Genomic DNA, 25,089 nt, shown 5'->3' with positions numbered 1-25,089 from the left:
ACCTTGCAGGTGGTGAAAGGGGTGTTTACTTGCATATGTACCCAGAAGAGCTTCAGCCAAAAGGTATATTTTATGCCAAAAGAGGGCTGCTGGTTTTGCATAATCATTTAGAATGTGTAGCACCCAGGAAATCTGAAAACAGGACCCAGTGACCATCAGCTGGAGAACTGAAAGTCAAAGTGGGCCAAACTGAGCTGGCCCCAAATTATATCCTCCAGAGATTTGTAAACATTCAGCATGTTTCCTGCTTTAATCTCCAGGAGAGGGAGCATAATGTGTTTGGTGATGGCGGCCGTTGTTGCTCGCATACAAATCTGTAATGGCTACAAATTTGAGTTACAACTGATGGGGGTAATATTGCAATGCAGTTAAAAGACTTGCCCTCTACTCCTTATTGGGCAGGGGCTTTTAATGCATATAGAAGAGGTTAGCTTTTTAAAATTAAAAACTATATAAAACTATGCATGGTGCAGAACGTGGACCCAGAAAAGTGCTTCTCCCGCTCTTATGACACCAGAACTCAGGGCCATTCCATGAAGCTGAATGTTGGAAAGGGATATGCAGGCAAAATGAAGTACTTCTTCACATAGCTAAACTCTGGCATTCAAATTGCAGCTTGGAATTTAACAAAGCCCACTGGTAGCAGTTGCGCATAGTTCCTTGGGAGTAAGTCCCAGTGACCTTAATAGAATTTACTTCCAAGTGAGCATACATGCAGGAAAGCTATCTAATCTTATGTACTTCTTAAAATACCAAGGGAACCAGCACTTGTATCCCATGCTGCCAACCACTGGAACAGCAGACTTTTGCTTGCCCAATGAAATTTCAGCCTCCTCCCCTCTCCCCGCACACTCTAGGCTTGGGGGGCTTCTTGGAGAAGATTTGCAGGAGGCAGGGGAGAAGGGCAAGCGGAAGTACCATTACACGAGCAGAACACGTTACATGCAGCATTAGATACAACCCAGAAGGTATTTTTAATGCTGGTACTAGACAGCATTCAAGGGTTGTTTCCGGGATTCACTATAGGTGGAGTGCTGATGTTTTAACCTAAAAATGTGATCGATGTCTTTCCCAAAAAGGACAAAATACAGGGGACCTCTTTCAGGGACCTCCCTTTAGCTACAGCTCCCTGCCGAGTGTACAGTCTATGGGAAAACCCAGGTTACTGTGTAATGCACGAAGTGGCTCCACAAAGAGAGAGCAGGCAAAGCTCTATCCAACCTCCACGTCCCAATCTTTTCCGAACTTCAAAACGAAAGCAACTCGGCTTACTGCTTATGTGTCTGATGCTTCATTGAACGACATTGGTGCCCCTTTAGCTTAGTTCATTAAGAGTATGGTTTTTTTTGGTTTTTTTAAAAAAACTGAAATATATTACGAAGAAGCACTAGCTAACTTTACCGTGCAGTTCCTGCTCGCTTGACTTTGGGCTGCTTCTTGCTCTGCGTTCGGGTTTTTTCACGACAGGCACGGCTGCTCCTCCTCCTCCTCCTCCTCCCCCGTTCGCGGCTCCATTGTGAGCCTTGATGGTGCCATTGTAGACTGGGGAACAGTTTCCTAGATGGCTCTTGTAGATGGACGAAGGGGGGCTGTTCAAACGGTTTTGGCGATCGATCTGCCGTTCTTTGATTTTTTTGTGCGGTGGTTTGTTGTACTGATCTTCCCTGGTTATGTAACTGGACATTCCATATAGTGGTATAATCTCTGAAATTTAAAGAAAAGAAACAGGTTCAGCTTAGACTCCAAAGCCAGCTTCATCAGCACTCATTTAACCACCATAATGAAAAACACTGCTTGCGTTCCCACATAACACTAAACTTACCAGGACCATGAGATTTCCCGAAGAGGAGGTTGCAGCTGCTTTCCTCCTCCCAAGCCCTCTTTCCTGCTGAGTTGAGCTAAGCCAAGACTTGGCTTAACAGGTCATCCAATCCAGGAGTGGTGGTGAAGCTATAGGTCTCACTAACCATGAGCTGTAGCCAAGGACTGTTCTTGGTTAAGGAGACAGCATGACCACAAGTCCCAGCTTAGATGAAATGCAAACCAAACCTTGGCTTGGTTCAACACGGTGCAGCGGTAAAGAAAAGATGGAGGAAGGAACAAAATGGAATGGCGCTCCATGTTATTGTTGAAGCTTCAACAAGTACTTGTTGTTTGCATGGTGTTATGCCTATCGGTGTGGTTGCTAGAGAGCGATCAGGCAAGATCCCTCACTGGTCTTTTCAAAGGCTTTATTATTGGTGCAAAAACATTTACAATGCAGAACGCCTCTGTTCCATGTCTTGCTCAATCACTAGCAGAATCACTTTTCCCAGCAGAGTAGTCTCTTGACCCCCAGCCGACGCCTCCCCTCTCTGCGCGAAAGTCTACTGCGCAAGGAAGGCTTGGGCAAAGGGCGACCTCCCTCCTCCCCGCTTTGCTCAGGCAAGGGGTCCTGGCACCGCCTTGCACCCTCCGAGCCCTGCAGCTCTTCCCCACTAGAGGCTTGGCTTCCTTCCTCCGCTGAGGAAGTGCTGCTTCCCACGATTTTTGGAGGCTCTCTGTAATCCATCTCCCCTTCCTCCTCTCGCCTCTGAGCCAATGGCAGTTCCTTGACACATGGTAAACAAGTTAGGTTTACCATGCCATGTGAATCAGATCACTGAATACTTGCATCCTATTGACACTGTACTCTTCTAAATACAGTGGTACCTCTGGTTATGTACTTAATTTCTTCTGGAGGTCCGTTCTTAACCTGAAACTGTTCTTAACCTGAAGCACCACTTTAGCTAATGGGGCCTCCTGCTGCCACCGCGCTGCCGCCACACGATTTCTGTTCTCATGCTGAAGCAAAGTTCTTAACCCGAGGTACTATTTCTGGGTTAGTGGAGTCTGTAAACTGAAGCGTCTTTAACCTGAAGTGTCTGTAACCCGAGGTACCACTGCACATGCAAATGCTTCAGCGTCAAGTCAAGGTGTCTCATAGAGCCAGTAGGTCAAACCTAGAATATTTTTTATTTCAGGTTTTCAAACATAATGTCAGCAAGAGCCCTAGAAATGCACATGCCTGAAATTAACATTTTGCACCATGAGCCAATTCTGATAATCTTGCCCATTCTTGTCCAAAAAAGAAACTGACCATCCTTTAATTTGAAAATGTCCTCCGAGCAAATGCAGCCAAGAACCGCAGGTGACCACAACAACAGATGTTTTGTTACAACTTGTACCGTATCTTCACTGAAGTAGCTGAGAGGGAGGGAGGGGGGCTTTCTTCAGTTAGTACATTCCTACGTGGGCACCTCCTTTGATAGATCCCGGTCATTCCTTTATATATTTAGCACATTTGCATCAAATCTGTGAAGAGCACAGAGTATGCTCATCCATGCACATCTGCTCAACTGCAAAACACATCTTCTGTAGTTGCAGAATCTGGGAGATATTGCAGCACAAAATGCTAGAGTTGTGAGCATAGCTTATATAATGATACGTGGACTTTTTCCAAACTTGCTCCAGACCTAAAAGCATATCCCAAGACCTAAAAGACTTTCAAGCACCGAGGAATGAAATGGAAGACTACTATTCATAACTCTCTGCATGGCAAAGCTATGCCTCTCATGTCCTAATTCTAAACACATGTCAAAGGGCTTTATTTCCATAAATTATAGGTTGGGCCAAGTCAACCTTCACCTAAATTTACTGTGCGGCATCTGAAACTCCGTGGGGAGGCAGGAGCCTCTGACCACAGGGTTAAGCTCAGCATCATGGCATTGCCAGTTCCTCTGCAGCCACATGGAAAACGAGCGGTAATGCCAGGCATAGCTGTATATACTCATTAAGGGCTACACCGGAGACCCTGCTCACAATTCTCTCAATGAAAAAGGAGGTAGGAAATGGTATGGGGAAACTGTGGCTTTTCCAGTAATGGCCCCAAATATATGCAACAGCCTGCTCACGGAGCCCCTCTGGATCCCAGGCTTATAGACTTAGGAAAAATGTGCTTTTGTTGGAGGAGTTGCTTATTAATAGCTTTTATAAGTCTCAGGTTTTACGTTGTCTACTGAGTATTTTAGAGTCGAGTATATCGCCATAACAAATTGTGATACTTCCATTGTGTTGTTTCATTCATTCATTTAATAAATGTGTATTCCGCCCCATACCTGTAGATCTCAGGGCAGTTTTATGAAAACAACAGTTGATAGTGAAGCATTTTCATCTGCACCAAAGGCTATATAGCTCATGGGACTCCCCCCTAAAGGAAGCAGCAATACCATCAGTGGGGAAAATGAGCTCTGAAAAGCTGTGATCGTTCAAAACACCTGGGGCAAAGGGACCCAGCTCAGGGACAATAGCATTGGCTTTACAAGTAGAAGGTCACAGATCCAATATCTGGTGTCTCCAAAGCATGGCTAGCAGAGACCCCTGCCTGAAACCCTGGTGAGCTGCTGGCAGCCAGTGCATGCAGTACTGACCTAATGGTCTGACTTGGTATAAGGCAGCTTCCTATGTTGAGAAACTCACTGCAAAATCCCTGCTGCTGTTTTGAATTCTACCATTTGGGTATGACGCAGATTAACCACATCTATCAGAAACAATTCTGCTCTCAATTGCTTTCAGTTGCATGTCTTGCATTCTGACATTATCATAAATGGGAAAGGGTCTCCCTTTGCAGCACACATGAAGAGGAGCATCTCTGAGGCAGGAATCTGCTCAAATCTCTCTCACACAATAAGGATGGCCCTGTTACCCTCAGGGACCATGAGACAGTTTCACAGTGACCCACTTCACTTTCTTTTCCAGAAGCAGGCAAAAGATTGTTGTTGGGAGTTGTGTGTCTTTTGCAAAATAAATAAATGACACCTCTCGTCTTTTCCATTTTTGAGAAGTCACCAGCATGACTTCACATGACATGAGGGATAAAGGTGCTTTGTCTCTATTCATTAGTGACAAAACAGGGGACTCGTGTTTGCTTCTTTCTGACAGTGGTCCTTGCCTGCAGGGCAAGGCTTGTCAGATCTAATATTCTTTGCTAACCTGACTGCAGCTGGCTAAACACAAATGCACCGGACAAGCACAACCACCACCCCTCACCCGGATCATAGGAAGCCTTGGTCTTGAAGAGTCCCTCAGACGCTTACTCAGCCTCTTTCTGAAGGCCTCCAAGAAAAGCAATTCCCCATTTATGACAAGCTATGCCAAAGGCTGGTCTTTTCTCGCAGCCCCAAACCAGATACCCAACAGCAACTCTCAGGCAACTAATATCCAGAGGCATCTTGCCTCCAGCCCCCCCTGGTCTTATAATTAGGAATTTCTCCCTAACCCTAAAGCTTCATCGAAAGCAAATCTCCTGAAGTCCCTCCCAGCCAGCGAACCCCTAACAGTGCTACAAAGCTCTAAGACGACTGGAGTTGAGAGCAGCAGCACTCCTCTTCAGTGTAAGGAACTGAGATATGAAAGCTAGGAGCTTAATGGCACCTTAAACCTAGGCTATGGGCGCAACAACGGAATGTCTAGGCACACTTTATTATAACAAAAATACAAAGCTGAAAATGAACGAACTGCAGCTAAAATATTATGTTCGAAGCGAGCTGCTTCTGCAAGGCTAGAAACTCCACACCAGTTGTCCTCTTACCTTGCTCTCCGTAGATTGTAGGGGGGAGATGATGCTGAGGGAAAAACTGGGGTGGCATGTCTCCAGGCCCAGTCACCGGTGGGTAGAAAGCCGTATGAGAGTTATGAATGAAATGCGGGTGGTGAGTAAGATAGGGGGGTAAGTGGTGGGTCGGAGAAATGGCGGAAGGGTAGCTGGGAGGGTAGCACTCCGGAGACTGAGGTGTGACCACCACCCTGCGAACACCCGTGTTGTCTTCTATTACCTGCAAAAAAAAGAGGAGGCAGCAAGGTTGATATAACGGATGCAATTCACAGGTGAAATAATTTTAAGACGTACGGATTTTATTCCCATTAATAATAATAAAAAGCTTTTCATGGTTAGGAAGAATAACGTCCATATCCAAGCGCCAGCACTTTTGGTGGTAACGTCGTTCACAGCAGACACTCAGGCAGCCACACTAATTATAGCAAGGCATTCCGTAATTGCTTTATCAATGGAATTTTGAATGGAGATCAAAGGAAAACTGAAATACGTGCACCAGCGGCCCCTTTGAATGGACAAACCTTGCCTTATTCATGAACACAGAACAGCACGCACAGAGCTAACGGTGAACAATGCATTGTTTATTTGCAACAAAACAAAAAACCCCAAAGCATAAGAATCCACCGTTTCGGATAAAGGAGCTATAATGGCCAAATGATAAATTAGGATCGAACACTGCCCATCTGTGGATATCCTACCTGAGAATACCCCTAATCCTAGATCCAGAGCTGACCCCTACACCTCTTTTAATTAAATCAGCACAGTCACCTTCCACATGTCCCTGAAGCACACAAGATGTGCCTGACGTCTACTTTGTACTGCAGAAAGCGCCCAGTTCCAAGTTTTAGTTGGGGGAGTGTTAATAGGGTTCATGTCCCATAATGGGCATCTCCTTGGCCACTGTAAGAATAAAATGTTGGACTAAGTGGGCAATTGGCCTGATTTAGCAGAGATCTTCTTACGTTCGTGCTTAGGTCTCCGCACTGAAATCAATCGCCAAGAACTAAGTTTTGGCTAGGCTATGCCTAAAGTTTTTGACAAATAACGGTATATTACTTTTGACTCTGGGTATGTTTTGGGGAAAAGTTCTCTATGGGGAGATTTAAAGTTTATAGTCATGTTTCTAAAAGGTAAATTGTATTTTCATTGTGACCTTGGGAATTAACGGAGACTCAATACATTTGAACAGATTTACCCAAGACTTCATAAAGAAATCATATCTGCGTTTCCTTCAGGCTTAGATAATGTTCTGTCTGACTTTACAGGTTCACGCAGCCCAGCACTTTGAGTCTATATAAGCTATGAGTTCCTCCCACTGTCCGTCCCAAGAGAACAAGGTTTTCTGGACTGTGTTGGAAACAGAGCCGGGCCAAAAAAGGAATCACTTTTCACGAAAACTTCAGCCAGCTTTGAAAAGTGTAGCCCCCCACCCCACCCCCAACTTTCAGTGAATGTTGAAGAATAGGTAAAACATAGGCCAACATTCATAGCCACTTTTACTTCTGGGCAACCTTATGAAGGCCACATGCTGGTGGGGCCAGAGGCAAAAGTAGGAGGAGCAAAGAATCATAGAATTGTAGAGTTAGAAGGGACCTCAAGAGTCCTCATCTAGTTCAACCCTCTGCAGGAACCCCAGCTAAAGCATCCATGACTCATGACCATTCAAACTCAAATGTAAAAATTGTCTTTCCACAGTAGGATAGTTTCTACATCTAGGATAGTTCTAGGATAGTTTCTACATCTACAATTCTGGGCTGCATCAATAGGAGTATTGCACCTAGATCAAGGGAAGTAATAGTGCCACTGTATTCTGCTCTGGTCAGACCTCACCTGGAGTACTGTGTCCAGTTCTGGGCACCACAGTTCAAGAAGGACACTGACAAACTGGAACGTGTCCAGAGGAGGGCAACCAAAATGGTCAAAGGCCTGGAAATGATGCCTTATGAAGAACGGCTAAGGGAGCTGGGCATGTTTAGCCTGGAGAAGAGGAGGTTAAGGGGTGATATGATAGCCATGTTCAAATATATAAAAGGATGTGACATAGAGGAGGGAGAAAGGTTGTTTTCTGCTGCTCCAGAGAAGCGGACACGGAGCAATGGTTCCAAACTACAAGAAAGAAGATTCCACCTAAACATTAGGAAGAACTTCCTGACAGTAAGAGCTGTTTGACAGTGGAATTTGCTGCCAAGGAGTGTGGTGGAGTCTCCTTCTTTGGAGGTCTTTAAGCAGAGGCTTGACAACCATATGTCAGGAGTGCTCTGATGGTGTTTCCTGCTTGGCAGGGGGTTGGACTCGATGGCCCTTGTGGTCTCTTCCAACTCTATGATTCTATGATTCTATGACAAACCTCCCATCCTCTTTATGCTCTACCCAGATGAGCAAAATGCATTATCAGAATTCAAAGGCCCATTTTACCAGGTACAGACAATAGGGATGCAACAGTGGAACAACAGTGAGGAGGTGTGGTCTGGGGAGATGAGGCATGGCTTAGAAAGAGGCCCAAGGGTCAGAGGGCAACATCTGGCCCCAAGGTTCTCCACTCCTGCCCTACACAAAGCAATTCAGCAGAGCACTCCAAATTTGACACCACACCTCATATAGTCAAGTAAACAAGCCAAGAAAGGACATCCACACTGTAGCCACACAGAAAACTGACTTGAGCAAACCAGAACACGCACACAAAACCAGCACCTCAGCAAGCAAAGAAAATACAACAAATAGAAGGGACTCTGTATTGACACCCTGTGAGGTATGTTTTCGAACTTCTGGGTTGCAACTTAACAGCAGTATTAAGCATATATATATATACAGTGGTACCTCGGTTTTCAAACGTAATCCATTCTGGAAGACCGTTCCGAGTTCTGAAAAGTTCAAAAACTGGAAACTCAACAGCCAACAGCTAGGCCTCAGAATCTTGCACTCAGCGGAAGCCACGTGGCATGTTCGACTTCTGAGGCATGTTCCAAAACTAAAGCATTTATTTCCGGGTTTACGGCATTCAAAAGCTGAAATGTTTGTCAATAGAGACGTCCAAAAACCGAGGTACCACTGTATATATATAGCACTATCAAAGTACGTAATGTTTTACGGAATGGGCAGCAAGAAACAGATCATTGGCTGCAAGGCTTCAGCAGTGAGGAGAAACACAGGCAAGGCTGGGAAGAGACAAAGGTAATTCTCCATTCTTCTTTGTGTTTCAGAAAGAGGGGGAGTTGAGGGAAGGGGGATCTTCGAGGAAGAAGCAAAGGATTGGGGAGGATTGCAGAGCAGTTGGGAGTCCCCATCCCACAACCCCATAAATATTGTGCCCCTTTCTGCTTTTAATAATAATAATAATAATAATAATAATATTTTATTTATACCCTGCCCTCCCCAGCCAAGGCCGGGCTCAGAGCGGCTTACAAGCAATAATAAAAACAAGATGAATGATTACAACTTAAAAACAAAAATAAAATACAACATTAAAATAATGGAACATTAAAATATTAAAATGTAGCCTCATCGCAGGAGGAGAAGGAAAAGAAAAAAGAAAGAGAGGGAGGGAGGGAATAAAATTGGCTCCAAGCCAAAGGCCAGGCGGAACAAAGAGGCTCTACAGCTGTTCACAGCAAAGCTACAGGGAACCAGGCAGAGGGCCTTCTCAGTTGTGGCACCCACCCTGTGGAACGCCCTCCCACCAGATGTCAAAGAGATAAAAAACAACCTGACATTTAGAAGACATCTGACGGCAGCCCTGTTCAGGGAGGTTTTAAATGTGTGACATTTTAATGTATGTTTTATCTTTGTTGGAAGCCACCCAAAGTGGCTGGGGAAACTCAGCCACATGGGCGGGGTACAAATAATAAATTATTATTATTATTATTCACCTGCTGATGGTCAACAAAGCCCACCTTGCCCCACACAAGGCAGCTCCTTCTGCAGATCGTTTTCCCAGAACCTAGGTGGCTTCAATCCAAAGCTTCAATCAATGGGCAGCAAAGGTAACATTTGAGGCTAAAACTCCATAGTCCAAAGGGTTGGTGCAACAAAATGGGGTGGGGTGGGTTTTATAGCTTTCACCTAATAGGCCTTGTTATTTCTCCACAGGGGTATCTGCTTTCTGCCTGGCTTTCAAGACGCAGCCTTCCGAGGGCCGACCAAACCGAAGTCAAAATATGTTTTCGTTCACAAGCTGGAATGTTCTTATTTCCTTTACATCCTTGTCATCCCAGTGCCAAAACAAACAGAAGGCAAATTAAATAATCACTCAATAGTCCTATTAATTACTGACATCGCTGGGCCCGGGCAAGAGCAAATAAGGCGAACACAGCTATTATAACATCAGCACCAACAAACAACAACAGAAAAGCTACACCAAGTGACTACTACGTGCTTCAAGCTGTTACTTGGTATGAAGTCATTTGAAAAAAGCAGAACATTCGTTTTCCACATGGCGGGAAGTACGTTTCAATTCAACGGGGAGAATGTGGGGCGGGGGGAAGAGAGAGAGACAATATATAGCTTTTCCTATGACTACACGGCCAGCTGCTATATTCAGATGTTAAAGGGCTAATTTCACAAAGCCTACTCTTTGTGGTAATGTAGAGGAGCCCTAGATGCAAGAGGAGGGAGGAAGATCAGATGGGGACGTCCAAATGGATGGTCCAGGGATAGCTGGGAGTGATCTTCCCCTTCTGCCTCTATCTAACACTAACCCTGCGGAAAGCCATCTAATTAGACTTTAATTTGATTTTGACCTGTTTTTAGGAGGTAATTTAATTATTGTTTGATTTTATTCTAATGTTATACAGTGGTACCTCGGGTTAAGTACTTAATTCGTTCCAGAGCTCCGTACTTAACCTGAAACTGTTCTTAACCTGAAGCACCACTTTAGCTAATGGAGCCTCCTGCTGCTGCCACGCCGCCGGAGCACAATTTCTGTTCTCATCCTGAAGCAAAGTTCTTAACCTGAAGCAATATTTCTGGGTTAGTGGAATCTGTAACCTGTAGCGTATGTAACCCGAGGTACCACTGTATATCTGATGATAGCCGCCCTGAGCCCAAATTCGGCCGGGGAGGGTGGGATATAAATAAAAGTTGATTATTATTATTATTATTAGTCAGAGAGGAGGAAGCAGATCTGCGAACCCTCTTCCCCATTCCTTCTGCGGAGTTCCATGGGCTTTGATCAGCCAGCGGGAGGGACTCAACAAGAGGCATTTTGAGCTGGAGGCAAAGAGGAAGTACACAATTTTGTCATTAAGAACCCGGCTGCCACCATGAGGGCTAGAAGCTTGCGCACAAAAAGAGAGAGAAGGCGGGATGTTGAATTCCGTGCAAATGTTTGAAATGTCACATCCCTGCCAGCACCCGAATTCTTTTGCTGAAAAAAGCATACCTGTGATATATAACCTGGAGGCACATGTATGGGAGGAATAGATCCATTTGGCGACATCATGGGAACCTCTGCGGGTCCTGTGAAGATAGAAAGAGGAAAAACCAAACGATTAAGATATGCTTTATGTTCATGTGTACTGTGCTGAAAGACTCTAGGACATCTGTAGAACCAGTTTTGATATCGACATGCTGTACAGTGGTACCTCTAGTTAAGAACTTAATTCTTAACCTGAAACTGTTCTTAACTAGAGGCGTGCTTTCACCAATGGGGCCTCTTACTGCAGCTGTGCCACCAGCATACGATTTCCATTCTCATCCTGGGGCAAAGTTCTCAACTCAAGGTATCTCTTCCAGGTTAGCAAGCGTTTGTAACCTTGTTTGTAACTCGAGGTATCACTGTGCATATGTCTCCCCAGAAGCACATAGCTGATACCACCTCAACTGCTCCTCACACATCACTCCAGGAATGTTTAAGAACTTCCACTCATGCAGTTGGGCTTCCTCGCATATTTACATAACACACAAGCAGCACCCGTCCCCTTGAGAGATATAACATGTTCCACGAGTGCACCTTATAAACATTTAAAGTGAAACAATCTGACTGGAAGGTTTTTTGTTTGTTTATTTGAATATATAAACATAAAGTGAAAATAATAATATAAACGTGTTTCCAGGCAAAAGTGGGTGAAGCCACATTACTCCAGTTACATATAACTGGTCTTCTTATTAGAATTTCTGAACCAATTCAATCTACAGTCACTATTATAGAATTATAATCAGCAGACACCAGTGCCAATTTTGTGAACGACTGATTTATTACATTTGTTTTCCACAAGCAGCTTAGGGTGGCATACATGAAATCACACTATTTTTACCTCCAGGTCAAACCTACAAGGTAGGTCAGGCTGACACATGTTGACTTCCAAAGGCCAGACAGTGAATTTCATGGCTGGGCAGCGAATTGAGCGTGTCTCCTCAGCCAAAATGCAACACTGTCAGCTCTTCTACCATGCCCCTCAAAATATACACCAGACTCCCACAAGCCAGTGCCCTCCAGATGTTTTGGTCTACACCACCCCTTGGCCCCAAACATCTGCATGGCACCAGGTGGGTGCAAGAGAAGGCCTTCAAGAAGACTGGCACTATACCCCAAAAGTGGTCATGCCCATTATATGGCTTTGCATAGAATTCAATCTTCTGGAGGTCTAAGTCCACGACAAGCCACCCTCAGTAAATAATAATAATCTTGCAAATATTCTATGATTTATAAATCACTTTAAGCGTCTGTAAAGGGCTTCACATGTATAATGCTGGAATCCTTAGAACCCCACGCAGTAGGTCAGTATTATTGTAGCCCCTATTATAAATTGGGGATGAGCCTGAGAAACACTGGCTCACTCAAAGCAACCTAGTGAGATCATAGCACATCACGAGAGAGACAAACCAGGAACTTTTCAAATTTGCACCTTGGTCTCTTAGCCGTTGTGATACATCAGTTCTTGAAACTGCTTAGTGATCCACACACATTGACTGGCATTCACAAAGGTCTGCAGGCACACATTAACTATCATGACAACACATACAACCACACAAAATCAGATGGATAATACTGGGGGAAGGTCTGAGCCTTATTGTCCCTGGGCAAGTGAGCGGGTTGCTGCTCAATTTCAAGCCTACGTGTGGCATCTGCATTGACACCTATTGAGCAAACAGGTACAGTACGGTAAAGGAGCAAAGGGAATAGCCATTCACAAGGATCTCCAGTCTGTAACCCACTGGCCTAGATGAAACTTTCCCTTCCAGAAGTTTCCGATCGCGCTCAGTTTTTACATATGTGAAGAACTATCTCAGGAACATATGAAGACCACAAAACTCATTACCTCAGCAGTTTGGATTAACCAAGGAATGTGGTTATATAAGCAAGAGACTTAAAAGTTTCCACTCAAAACTCCAACCTTGGATGTCAAAAGTTCCTTTCTGAAGTATCAAATGCAAATACAGCAGCTCATGTGCCATAAGCATTAGGGCGCCGAGCTACATAAATCTAGGTAAAATGGAAAATAGGAAACCATACAGGGAATGGTTTAAAGACACCATATGTCTTACTTCTACAATGATTCTAACTGAAATGCCGGAAGACGTCTAAAATTCCAGGTCTGGAAATTTCACCATCAAGAGAGGCAGGCTTTCCACAAACTTAAATTACAAATTGGTGGCTTTCTGGTTATCATGACCAAAACGCCTTGGTCACAACATCAGAAATAAAGTCTCTTCTTCTTGCATTCTATCATGAGATAGGCTGTGCCATTGTGCTCAGTGATAGAAGTATCTGTTTTGCATGCAGAATGTCTTGGGTTCAATCCTGGCGTCTCCAGGTAGGACTGTGAATGTTTCAAATCCTTAATATTGAGCTCGATGGACCAATGGTTTGACCCAATGCAAGGCAGCCTCCTACGTTTCCAATAAGTACAGCTGGAAGGACACAGGCCATAACTTTTGCAGATGCATTTATTTACAAGGCTTGTCCTAAACTGAGGCAAAGAGGAGTGACACAGATACTCACAGACAAACACATGCTACCTTGAAACAGTTGTTAAAAGCTTCCGGTCTCCATCAAGATAAAATTATCCATCACTAAGACCCATTACAAGCAATGGGAATTAAAGTCAGACATGCACCATTAGTTTATATGGAATTTAGGCTGCAACGCTGCCCCCCAGGCCTCAATGAATTCAGTCTTACTTCTGAGTAGGCACGGTTAGGACTCCAAGTGTGGCTTTCTCTAGCTGGATCAAGAGTGTAGTATTTAACTGATCAGCTTCTCAAAAGCTGTCTTGGGCTACATGGGTATTACTTATCGCAATACACATCCACCCCCAATCATGTTTTATCTATCGTTAAAATACGTCCTTATGAGTGCTTTTTTTTCCAGCCAGCACCTCTCAGGTGAGAGCCATTGCCATTCTAAAAGAACAAGGGAGGCGTTTGTGATGAGTACAGAAGTATAGCACTGGTCCTTATTAACAAGTCCCTATCGGATATGTCAAAATCTCCTCAAAATTAACACACATGCCCTGCAATTTGAGAATTACAAAAAATTCTGCACTTTTAAGTTCTCACACCTAAGCAGGCGCTAACTGCTTTGACACTCAAATTGGCCCTGTTATAGAACCTGTCTGAGAAACATCTGTCAATCCGTCTATAAAGTAACAGCCGCCATTCGGGATGAAACCGAACTCTCACATGCAACAGACTCCACTGTCTGTAAATGCCTCGGATTCAATGTTTTAAAAATTGCATTTTATCGTCAGAAGTGCTCTGCACAAGCAGACTCTTAACCTCAGGTGTGACCCTCAGACTGTTAAAGTCATTTGGGGAAAGGGCTTTAAAGAATGTTGGACAGGTGAATGATTTACTGCTGTATGATGTTTTCTTCGCTGCCTCTATTTCAGGGCTGGGCAAATGACTTTAGCACACATTTCATTTCTCGTCTCCCGTTGCCACTATCAAAACAACTTGGAAGTGGGGACTCTGCGTTAGACCTAGAAACCATCTCCCGCCTGGGATAACTCAGTGCATCTATTAAAAGACTGGCCTTGGCAACACGACCCACATAAACGAATGCTAAACTCACAGAAAGAAACACTGCAATTTTATATACTGCTGTTTTATCGTGGGTTTTGACCATATATATATATTTTAATGAATAGCTCTGCTTTGAGCGCGTATATATATATGTGTGTGTGTGTGTGCGCGCGCGCGCGTGTGCCAAAAATGGCTTGCAAGAAGACAATAAGAACTTACAAATATCAATGGCGAGAGTCATTTCCTGAATGGATAGAACTTAGCACTTAGAGACAATTTGTAAGGAAGGAACCATTTGTAAATTATTATTATTATTATTATTATTATTATCATCAATAATAATAATAATAATAATAATAATTTATTTGTACCACACTCCTCTGACTAGGTTGCCCCAGCCACTCTGGGCAGCTTCCAACAAATATATAAACATAATAAAACATCAAACATTAAGGGCTGCCTTCAGATGTCTTCTAAAAGTTGTATAGTTAATTTTCTCCTTGAAATCTGATGGGAGAGTATTCCACAGGGCAGTCAGCACTAATGAGAAGGCCCTCTGCCTGGTTCCCTGTAACTCCACAGAGGGAAGAGGCAAGAGCTCAGTAGTAGAGCAGAAGAACCCAGGTTCAATCCCTAGTGTCTCTAAGGTAGGGCTGGGAGATGTCCATGTTTGGAACCCTGGAAAACTGGTGCCAGTCTGGTATCCCCTCACTCACTCATCCAATTCTCTTGTGCTCCCCAAAGAATAAGATCAGATTTATCCAGTAGGAAGGGATGAAAGCTCCATGCTGATCCTCTCCCCAACTCTGTTGGGGAACTTTGTGCCCATTAAGTCACGTCAATGTTGGCTCATTTCATGGGAAAGGGGGTACAGGCTGGCTATCTCCCTTTTCCCACCTCCTCACCCCAGAGCATTCAGTCCAAGTTCTTACCTCCATAACCATGGAGGAAAGACAAGCCAAGGTGCAGAGATCCTAGAGGATCAAGCCCCATCCTGTTTGAGGGTCAACATGGAATGTGGCCAGAAACCTCAAGCCTAGTTACTTTTACTGGATATATAGCACTAAAATTAAATTAGGTTTACAGCATTTCGCCAAAGTCAAGGTGTTCAACACAAACATATTTCCAAATTTAGGATGCAATCCGATACACATTTACCTGACAATTCGGTTCCATTCATGCATAGGAATACGCTTGTTCTTATTTCTGAGCTCTTATTTCTGAGCAAAATTCCATAATTTATACAATGTTGGCAGTTATTGGTCTCCGCATCTATTTCCCCCCCTTTGATTTGGTGGCATCAGAAATGTTGAAGGCATGGCCCCCAGGTGCATAATTGAGTGCAAGGAGCATAGCCTCAGGGTCTGCAATGTTGCTCATGGCACTTGGGCAGACTTTTCTTGAAAGGGTATACGTTGCCATCTCCCAGTGCTGCTGATTTCATATGAGCTAATCTCCCGACAAGGGGACGCAGGTGGCACTGTGGGTTAAACCACAGAGCCTAGGGCTTGCCGATCAGAAGTTCAGCGGTTCGAATCCCTGTGACGGGGTGAACTCCCGTTGCTCCTGCCAACCTAGCAGTTCAAAAGCACATCAAAGTGCAAGTAGATAAATAGGTACTGCTCCGGCAGGAAGGTAAACGGCGTTTCCGTGCGCTGCTCTGGTTCGCCAGAAGCGGTTTAGTCATGCTGGCCACATGACCCTGAAGCTGTATGCCGGCTCCCTCAGCCAATAAAGCGAGATGAGCGCCGCAACCCCAGAGTCGGCCATGACTGGACCTAATGGTCAGGGGTCCCTTTACCTTTAATCTCCTGACTGTGGTTTCTTTAAATCAGGGGTGGGGAACCTGTGGCTTCCCAGATGTTGCTGGACTCCAACTCCGATCAACCTTAGTCAATGGCCATGCTGACTGGGGCTGATGGGTGCTTAAGCCCAACATCTGGACCACAAGTTCCCTAACCCTGCTTTAGATGTAAGCAACACAAACCACACTTTAGGAAAGTGATACTTCATTAGGGCTGGGCAACATCCGGCTTTCAACATCGTGATATATCACCAACTAAACATCACAATATATCACAATGTCTGAAATAAGGATGGAGTTGGCATTGGTTGGCGTCACGGTTTTCCCCACATTGTGATTTTTTGCATAGAGTGTGTGTGCGCACACACACCATGATTCACAATATATTGCCATGTCAAAAATTATGAAACCGCTTTTATGATACGGACTTCAAACCATTTTGGTGATATATCAATATATCGCCTAATGCTGGCTGTTTGCTGTAATAAACATCGACTGACTGACAATATATCGCCTGGCCCTATACTTCATATTGTTGATTGTGCATTTTGAGATGTGCTGCTTGTCAAGGAGAGGAGCAATTCTGTCCATTCTGGTCAATGCAACTTGGAAACGCCAGAATTCCCTTTTCTAAAAAACTACTGAAAGCACATCCTCTACTGTGGACATATGAATTGCTGCATCAGTTGGACCATTCTGTTTCAAATAGTGGACATGAAAGGAAAGGTCTTATCATATTCATCCCAAATAGATAATGTATGTATGTATGTATGTATGTATGTATGTACGTATGCAGACACCCTATGCATATGGAAGGTCCATTTAGCAGCAATAGGATACAGGCATTGACAGGCATAAAACTACTTCCATAAATATTACCAATCTCTCTCTCTCTCTTAAAAAAAGCCTTCTAAAACAATGGCGATCTCTGTATCTTGCAAGGTACCCAATTTACATCAGTCCACCCCCAACTCTCTCATGGGATTGCTGTGAGGAAGAATAAGTTAATAGGATTGTGAGGCATTTCACACATTTAAAAGAACTAAAACAACAACAGTAGCAAATATCACATTCTGGCAGTGCCCTTATTAGCACAACAAGGTAATTGCACAGCCTGGCTGAGTGAATGCACAGATGAAATCCAGCCAAGGCGATCACATCCTCAGATTTCCATCATTTTCCAGAAGCAATCTCAATTCTGCAGCAGTGAGAGCGGTCATATCCCCTGCCTATTTTTCTTTTCTCTTCTAGAATGAAGTCATGTCTTGTTTCAGGAAATTCTGTCTAATTAATCACCTTCCCAGCTTTAATCCCCAACTTCTCCTTTTTTTGAAATAATGACTGTAACAAAGACACATTTTTGGGGGAGGGCAGGGATCATATAATTTCCTTGTATACATTAATTAAATCCCTTCTGCTAACTTTCTTTACTACTGCTGCTAGCATTGTGTAGGCATCTTCTACCAAATTCTCCCCCAGCCTTCCGTTATCTGGGTTACTGTACATTGCTATTCTAAGGCTTTCCTTCTATAGAAATTTATTTGTAAAAAACAATTCTAATGCCTGCCACTACAGTGTTACAATTAATTTTAAGTTCCACCCTAAACATACCTAAATTAGCTCTCCGCTCTTTTTAACTCCTGACCAGCAATTGGCATTACGGCTGAGCGATACCTGGTTTTCAACGTCATTATATATCACTAGCTAAGCATCGTGATATACCGATATATCACAATGTCTGAAATAAGGGTGGAGTCATTGGGCTGGCTTCACGGTTTCCCCCACATTGTGATTTTTGCAGAACACACACACATTTGCGATATATGGCCAGGTCAAAAATTATGAAACCAGTATCACAAGATGGACTTCAAACCGGTTTTGGACAATATATAGCCCAGCCCTAACAACACACATCTTGATTCGCAGGTCAAAAATTATGAAACCGGACCAAAAATTATGAAACTGATTATCACAATATGGACCAGTTTTGGACGATATATTGCTATATCACCCAGTCCTACACATCATAAAATACAATATGGGCAACCTGCACATCCAAAACATGTGGTCTCTTCTACATTTCAATTAGCCACATCAGTATGTTTCGGAACATATGGAACAGAAGAGAAGAAGAGTTTTGGATTTGATATCCCGCTTTATCACTACCCCAAGGAGCCTCAAAGCGGCTAACATTCTCCTTTCCCTTCCTCCCCCACAACAAACACTCTGTGAGGTTAGTCAGAGAAGTGTGACTAACCCAAGGTCACCCAGCAGCTGCATGTGGAGGAGCGGGGACACGAACCCGGTTCACCAGATTACGAGTCTACCGCTCTTAACCACTACACCACACTGACTCTTGACTACTACACCACACTGACTCCAAATGTCCCCTGATTCACCCTCCCACAATTGGCAAAGCTTTTCCCTTGTCAAAAAGCTGTTCTGCAGAGTAACAATGTGATTGGGATGGCTTGGACCATCACCACACCATCAACTTAACTTTCACATGGTGCTAAACGTAGAGCCCCGAGAAGCTCAAAAGCCAGCACAACCCAAGCCAGGACGGCTCAAACCCTCCAAAGTTCCCTTTTGCTTCTGTGATTCGTAGTTCATGGGCGGCGCAGAGAGTGTCATAAGAAACTATAAGAACATTATGCTGCACTGGTTCTCCAACTTCATACCCAGGAAGGAGTGTGGTTCAACGGAAGAGCATCTGCCGTGTGAAAGCAGCATGAGAAGATCAGACAGAAATGCTAGTATTGCAATCAGAGAAGCTAGTGCATTATTCCCCGTGTCTTAATGCACCCTTTGTCCATCACTGGCAAAGTTACATGCAAGACACAACCACAGAACACTGGATGCATTCTAAGTCGACTCACAGGGTGTCCAAAAGACGTGCAAACAGTGTGCTAAGGAACAAGTCCCAGATATGCAGGAGGTCCTTGTCAACCACAAATGGAAAGGGTTCTGCGACAGAAGGAAGCCTGGAAGCCACTGGTGTAACTAGCAGAATCAATTAATTGTCTTTGGTGTGTGGTTCAGCAAACTGCACCCAAAAGGATTATGTCATAAAGTGCTGCTCTTTCTTCCACATGACTGGGTACAAACAGCAGGAAGCTGGCCTTCGATACGGTGAAGTCAGTCTGCCTCTCTTTGCACGCTCCACCAAAACAGATGATCAAAAGTGATGGAACAGGAAGCCAAAGATGGCCTAAGAAAGCAAGGGGAGAGTTGACCTCATGCAGAAAAAGCAATTCTGGGACAGTCAGTCCTCATGTGAAAATTAGAAGGGGGGATGTGGCAGGCACACAAAACTTGGGATCACAGCCAAGGTCTAGCTGACCTCAAAAGCAAGCTGCAGACTATAAAATGTTCCTTTTGTTTTTGATGAAGAAAATATACCTAACTAACTGGTCCATTTGAGCAACTAACTAGTCAATTTATCCATCTTTGTCAACCACCCAGAACAGCTGGGGCAACCCAGCCAGACGGGCAGGATACAAATAAATTAATAATAATAATAATAATAATAATAATAATATACACTTCTTGTTTGACAGGACACAAGTTATGTCAGTATTCTAAGCACAGGATGCCACTATTGAGAATATGAGATTTTCTTTGTTTCATCACATGTAATTACAGTGGTACCTCGCGTTAAGAACTTAATTCATTCTGGAGGTCTGTTCTTAACCCGAAACTGTTCTTAACCTGAAGCACCACTTTAGCTAATGGGGCCTTCTGCTGCCGCTGCGCCGCCACTGCACGATTTCTGTTCTCATCCTGAAGCAAAGTTCTTAACCTGAGATACTATTTCTGGGTCAGTGGAGTCTGTAACCTGAAGCGTATGTAACCCAAGGTACCACTGTACTCCTCAAGAGCACTTATGTATCTAGCCAATGGTTATCACACCAGTGAAAATGTACATAACATTCTCTGGTGGACCTGTATGAAGCCTAGAAATTCCACCAGCCACAGGAGACCTTACGTTCAGTCTTATCATGAAGCCTCTCTCTCCAGTGATGATAAAGCCACAGTCATACGATGAACAAGGAAAGCAGAAGAGCAGGTACCCAACCGTTCATAGCCCAGAAAGTCAAAACTTCAGTCTTTATCATAATAATAGAATCGTAGAGTTGGAAGGGACCTAAAGGACCCAATCCCCTGCAAAGCCAAGAACCTCAGCTATAGCATCCCTGACACATGGGCATCCAAGCTCTCCTTAAAAACCTCCAAGGATGGAGATATTAAAAGCAAATTCATTTTCTAAGTCTGGAGGCTTATCATTGGCGGACTTTAAAATGTCAGTGGTGCCAAACCTGTGGTGTCACCCTGCCCCCAAACCATAGCTGTCAACGCTTCCCTTTTTTAAGGGAAATTCCCTTATTCCGAATAGGATTCCTCGCAAGAAAAGGGAAAAGTTGCCAGCTATGCCCCAAACGCGCTCTGACCTTAAACAGCCAGAACCCACGAGAAGGAAGAATCAGCAGGCACAGAGATACCCTAAAGTTTGTAGTAGTGGAGGGGGAAATATTTTGAACCCCCCCCCCCGTTACTGGCATAGAGAAGGCACAACCCAAAAGCAGCCCAACAAAAGACTAGCGTTAACAGCCACAGAACGTCGCAGGAGGGAAATGTGACAATTCTGAAATGAAGGATTGTGAAAGACTAAAATGTTCCGTTGAAAGTCTTCATCTAAGAGTGTGCTTATGCACAGAAAGCCAGATGTTTAAGTTTCAGAAGAAAACAAAAGTAAGTTTTAAAATGCAAGGCGGGGGTCTGAGCTTAGTGGAAGAATGCACATGTTTCATGCAGAATGTCGCAGATACAACAGCAGGCCAGGGAAGCTTTTTTTTAAAAAAAGGATTTCAGCGAATGCAGTTGGGAGAAGCCATCTGTCTGCGATGCTGAAGAGCTGCAGCAACTGAGAATAGATGGCACTGGGGCTGCATGGACCAGTAGTCTGGCTGATAACCACGCTGTTGATTCGTATGTTTCCAATCATAAAGGGCATGTTGGAGCTGAATTGGCTTTCCTAATCCTGGTGCAGTGCTGACCCAAGCCAGTGAGAAACAAATCCTATTTGCATAGCTCCATCCCAGTTTCTGCATCTTGGTCACACACTACGGCATGATGGAATGTTGGGAACTGAATTTTCTGAGATGTGATAGGATAAATATCCTCTCCCCGCCCCCCGCCCCGGACCAGGCACCAGTTCCCTATATTTTTGCAACTGGAAAACAGAACCTGCGTTAACAACTTTTAAGAATAAAACAAAAGACATCTTCAGCTGCTCCAATAAACCTTTGCTGGCTCAGCCTCCGCTGCTGCAAAAGCACTTGCAAAAGAAGTATTTCACAATAACTCTACGCATCGAAAATAAGGCTGCAGATCCCAGGGCAATTTACCAGCTGGGCTACAGTTTGTAAATCACATCTGTCTAGACTGTAAGTCAAGAGATAAACATCTGTCTAAAATCAGCTAACTAGGACAGTGAACGCTGCTAAAGAAATCAGGTTAACTATTGTAAAAAAGGGGGGGGGAGAATCCATGGAAGTATCTTTTTAAAAAAATCAAAAAACCAGCTACATCAAATTAATCAACCAACACACACAAGCCAAAACATTTCTCAGTGAATTATAACTAGCAGCCTGTTGATTATGGGATAAATTTTAGGCTGAAACTGACACTCAGAATTAATATTTTGGAGCAGTGGTGGTGGTGGGGAGAAGTCACACTTAGCAGGAAGTCACATGGAGCACTATCACAGTCTTGGAGCACCTATCAAGTATTCATGCATTACATAGCGTCTGCATTTAATGTTTGTATTCCCAACAGATATGCGTGGAATGCACATTCATCCCTAACCTACTGAATGAGCCGGGTTTTTTCTTTTTTATGTCAATTATAGTCACATGCCCGTAAAGACTCTCCAATGCTTCCCTTCCCCAGACCATGTTGGTTTTGAGCTTCTATAGACTAATCAGCCCGGAGGCAAGGCCTTGTTCTGACCCTGGGAAAAAAAAGTCTGATGACAAAACCTGCAGAGAAGCGCATTCTGAAAAGTGGTTGCTATCCCAGCCTGGTAAAGGTAAAGGTAAAGGTACCCCTGCCCGTACGGGCCAGTCTTGACAGACTCTGGGGTTGTGCGCCCATCTCACTTAAGAGGCCAGGGGCCAGCGCTGTCCGGAGACACTTCCGGGTCACGTGGCCAGCGTGACATCGCTGCTCTGGCGAGCCAGAGCCGCACACGGAAACGCCGTTTACCTTCCCGCTGGTAAGCGGTCCCTATTTATCTACTTGCACCCGGAGGTGCTTTCGAACTGCTAGGTTGGCAGGCGCTGGGACCGAGCAGCGGGAGCGCACCCCGCCGCAGGGATTCGAACCGCCGACCTTTCGATCAGCAAGCCCTAGGCGCTGAGGCTTTAACCCACAGCGCCACCTGCGTCCCTTCTAGGTAAAGGTACCCCTGCCCGTACAGGCCAGTCTTGACAGACTCTGGGGTTGTGCGCCCATCTCACTTACATCCCAGCCTTGTAAAGAAGATAACAAAAACTTAGAATGCCTGCAGGGGAATTTTCTTTCCTTCTCTCTAAAGCCTGCTGAAAGGCTAGCATCCTTCTGGACGAAAGGTGTTTATTTCGTACTGTTTTGAAACCTCTCTGTTGTTTGTACCGTTTTAAAAAAACTATTTTCAGCTGTTCTTATGCTATGTAAATCACCTATAAAAGGATATTCTTCATCACTGTTAGAATTATTTCCTTGCTGGCATGGAAGGGGGGGGGGATAACTTCGGTTTACTGCAAACATAGAGACTCTGGGAGAGATGTTGCAGTCATCCTGCTGCTGTTCTGAGTTAAACCATGGTTTGGCTGAAGCATGTCATCCTGACCCAGGTTTATCTCTCACCCGTCTAATCACAAGCTGTAAGCAAGGTTTATGGCTTGTGGTTTATCCAGAAAAGCAAAATCATAAGCTTGGGTTCAGATGACACACTAAGTCAAACACGGCTCCGCTCAGGAGAGCAGCAGCAGAGCAACAAGACTGGAGGACCAAAATGGCCGCAATTATCTCTCTGATAGACATTGTATTCACACTAAAACATGGTTTGGCTTATTGTGACATGCAAACCAGGCCATTATACCTGCATCCTTCCCCTGGCTCATATAACCTTAAAAAGATACCTATTAATATATTCTCTCTTTGCTAAGCTTTTTGGGCAGAGCCAACGTCGTGATTTCCCCGCTCAAGTGGTTTTACAGCTTCCTTTTTGTTTATGAAGTTTTTATTTTGAAATTAAGTTGGGAATACAAGCAACAAGACAGGCAGACCACCAATCAATACAACAAGATCACTAATTAACTGCAATGGGGAAATGAAACTGGTTGGCTTGGCTTGTGGGATAGGGTTAAGACAACCTGAGGTGAGGTTTGCTGAGAGTATGGATGTGTAACTGAATCACAGTCAGGAAAGCGGGGAGAAATATGCATCTGTATTTGATTGGACTGTGGTCAAAAGCCTGAAGAAGCCAGAAAATGGAAACCATGGTGCCACAGTGCCTTTTTAAATATTGGAATTCTTTCTTTGTCATTCTTGCTGATTTTGTTCATTATCCTACGTCTCCCGAGTTTTATCAAGCCACTGCTGTTTAGAAGGTTGCTTGGGAGATTTCCAGTTATGCGCTAGGTAGGATTTCACTGCTACATAAAACTGTTTAAGAAGGTCTTAATGCCAGATACATTTTTTTTTTAAAGTAGGCATTATATTTATATTCCTTTTCTAGCTGCCAGCCACCAAGAGCTCGTTTAAAATGTAGCTTTTGATGAGTAAAGTAATGTTGCCTGTAGATGCTTTCCTTTGCATTTAGGGTTAGAATGGGCACCTGGGTTCCTTTGTTTTCCCTCTTGGGAAAAACAAAACAGTTTGGAGATATTATAGTAGTCTTTGGGTCACCTACCCACACAGAGCAATCTCATAAAGATATTTTGCCTGCATAGACCAAAATAACCTATTGCCTGCTACGAAAAACAACACCGGGGAGACGATCTACAGAGTCTGTGTGTGTGGCAGTGGATAACGCTGGGGTAGTCAACATGGCGGCTTCCAGATGTTCTGGACAATTCCCATTATCCATGACCATTGGTTATGCCGGGAGTGATGGGAGCTGCAGTCGAAAACATCTGGACGGCACCACGTAAACCACCCCTGGGATGAAGTGCTGGGCATGGATCAGGAAGACGCGAGTTCAGATCCCTGTTGTACCATTAAACTGACACGGACAAGTCTCAGCCTCTCTTCTCTGCCTCTCTCAACTTAACCCGCCTCCCAGGGCTGTTGTGAAAGTAGCACAGCATTGTCTCATTTACACCACCTTAGAATAAAAGGCGAGGTATAAAGGTTGCAAGAACATGAAAATGGATAGGTTATAAATGCACTGAGTGACCATTTTCTCACATCCCCCCAAAACTCTGCACACAGCTTTCAGAAAGGTCACTGCTCATCTTGCATGTTGCAACGCGAAGGCGATTTAAGGCCTGGGGTGGGGGGAGAAGAACTATAAAGCCAAGATTCAAAACTGAAACAAACAATTTAGTGTTCTGCAGCCACAGATGTTATGGCTTCCGAGGCTCCTCCAGCTGCGCTACATATGAATTTCACAATTGTCTCTGCTCAGAAATGCAGGAAGGACTTT

The 25,089-nt window shown here is 44.2% G+C and overlaps 1 protein-coding gene across 2 annotated transcripts in view; it reads right to left on the bottom strand.

Annotated features, from left to right (window-relative positions):
* FNDC3B (fibronectin type III domain containing 3B) overlaps positions 1 to 25,089 on the bottom strand; it is a 278,029-nt gene that overhangs the window by 110,358 nt on the left and 142,582 nt on the right. The window contains exons 4-6 of one of the 2 annotated variants that reach the window (XM_079977640.1): positions 11,010 to 11,086; positions 5,609 to 5,852; positions 1,402 to 1,704 (exon numbers count right to left, since the gene is read on the bottom strand). In XM_079977640.1, coding sequence (XP_079833766.1) covers positions 1,402 to 1,704; positions 5,609 to 5,852; positions 11,010 to 11,086 — 624 coding nt within the window. Of the gene's footprint in view, positions 1 to 1,401; positions 1,705 to 5,608; positions 5,853 to 11,009; positions 11,089 to 25,089 lie in introns of both variants that reach the window. The other variant, XM_079977641.1, reaches the window with a different exon arrangement.

This window comes from Podarcis cretensis (genome assembly GCF_951804945.1).
Source record: "Podarcis cretensis genome assembly, chromosome: 5".
Taxonomy (NCBI): Eukaryota; Metazoa; Chordata; class Lepidosauria; order Squamata; family Lacertidae; genus Podarcis; species Podarcis cretensis.
The sequence above is the reverse complement of the archived record's forward strand: the minus strand, read 5'-3'. Positions and strand labels throughout refer to the sequence as shown.